General features: G+C 43.2%; 1 protein-coding gene across 1 annotated transcript in view; it reads left to right on the top strand.

Annotated features, from left to right (window-relative positions):
- The first annotated feature begins 627 nt into the window (after nt 1-627).
- The window catches only part of LOC102500008 (hypoxanthine-guanine phosphoribosyltransferase-like), a 1,824-nt gene continuing 1,008 nt past the window's right edge, over nt 628-1,443 (top strand). Inside the window, 1 exon segment of the mRNA XM_014588180.2 lies at nt 628-1,443. This exon segment is cut by the window's right edge and continues 17 nt beyond it. Coding sequence (XP_014443666.1) covers nt 1,341-1,443 — 103 coding nt within the window. The 5' untranslated portion in view covers nt 628-1,340.

Genomic DNA, 1,443 nt, shown 5'->3' with positions numbered 1-1,443 from the left:
AATGGTGTACATTTTCTCTGTTGCTATGAAAAGTTATGGGATGAAATATGGAACAAACCTTAGTCAGAATCTTTGCTGCCAAAACCACAAGCCCTAAATGACAGCTTGCTCCACTGAATGCTGTGCAAACTGCCCCCAAGCCGTGTGTGGGCTCAGAGTCACCTGCCTGCTTCCTCCGCGAAAGTAATTGAGCTGGGGTTGGATGAGGACAGGGCTAGAGAAGAGGGGAATATGAGAACATCTCTGCTTCCCCCAAAGGGGATGAAATTCTTGTAGCCTTACAGAGCAAAATTATAAAGCGTTTTGATACAAGCAACTTCACAGGTGTTTACAGTTCAGGTCTGCCTGCCCATCTCCAGAGCTGAAAGAAGCAGGTGGAACACAAAGCCAGTGTTCAGCTTTTTTTTTTTTTCTTTAGTTTTAGTTTGTTTTGGTTTTTTTTTTTTTTTTTTTGTCATAGGGCTCATGTGCTTGCAGGAGAGAGAGAGGGAAAGTTGAGAAATCACCCTTCAGGGGAAATGCCCACACTGCGATCCCTTCTCCATTCTTCTTTTGAAATTTTGTGCACATATGCACATGCGCCCAGCATGATTTTCAAGCCACTAGGTCCAGGATTTGAATTGTGGTAGGTCATATGGGAATCCAGTGCCTTAACCACACACCATCTGTTGGCCCCAAGGTAGCAACTCAGGCTGTAAGAGGACATTCTTCACAAAACAGGAGCCTGGTCTTTGACAATGGTACAGACTACAGGCTTTCCTGCCACACACCTGGGAGTAGCAACACGTGATAGCAAATGTGTTAAAAGTTAAAAGGAGATGCAAAATGCGTGCATGTATAAAATGGGCCACAATTCTAGGGCAAAAGGATTCTGTTTAAACTTGAGTTTCTTCTCTGAATCAAATACAGTGTTTTTAAAACTTACATGAATGAGAGAATATCAAGTTAAAAAAAAGACTTAAGAAACGTTGTGTTAGACTTTTTTCTCCTTAGAGTAGAATTATCGAGTTTGTAGAGGAATGGAATGTACCCGTCATTTGGCCATGCAAATCACACGATGTGTTGTAGAAAGCACGTTCTGTAACGCGAGTGCTCAGTGTAGCACAACACTGTCCTTATCAAGTTATTTCATCTTTCTTAGCCCACAGTCTTTCAAGCAGGCACTAGCTTGTAAGTGGCCTCCAGCATCTTGTAGGGTTGGCTACTCTTAAGACGTCCCATTTCTCACCTGACCCACAGAGGCCAATCATGACCTCTCCTTGGGTCTAATAAATAAAAAGAAGGCAGGATAGCTCACCCTTGTCAGACAGCCTTCAACCTGCATACCGACAGTCTCCATTATGGTGACCCGCAGCCCCAGCATCGTGATTAGTGATGATGAACCAGGTTATGATCTAGATTTGTTTTGTATACCTAATCATTATGCACAGGATCTGGAAAGAG

Source organism: Tupaia chinensis, unplaced genomic scaffold (assembly GCF_000334495.1).
Source record: "Tupaia chinensis unplaced genomic scaffold, TupChi_1.0 Scaffold000263_1, whole genome shotgun sequence".
NCBI lineage: Eukaryota > Metazoa > Chordata > Mammalia > Scandentia > Tupaiidae > Tupaia > Tupaia belangeri.
The sequence above is the reverse complement of the archived record's forward strand: the minus strand, read 5'-3'. Positions and strand labels throughout refer to the sequence as shown.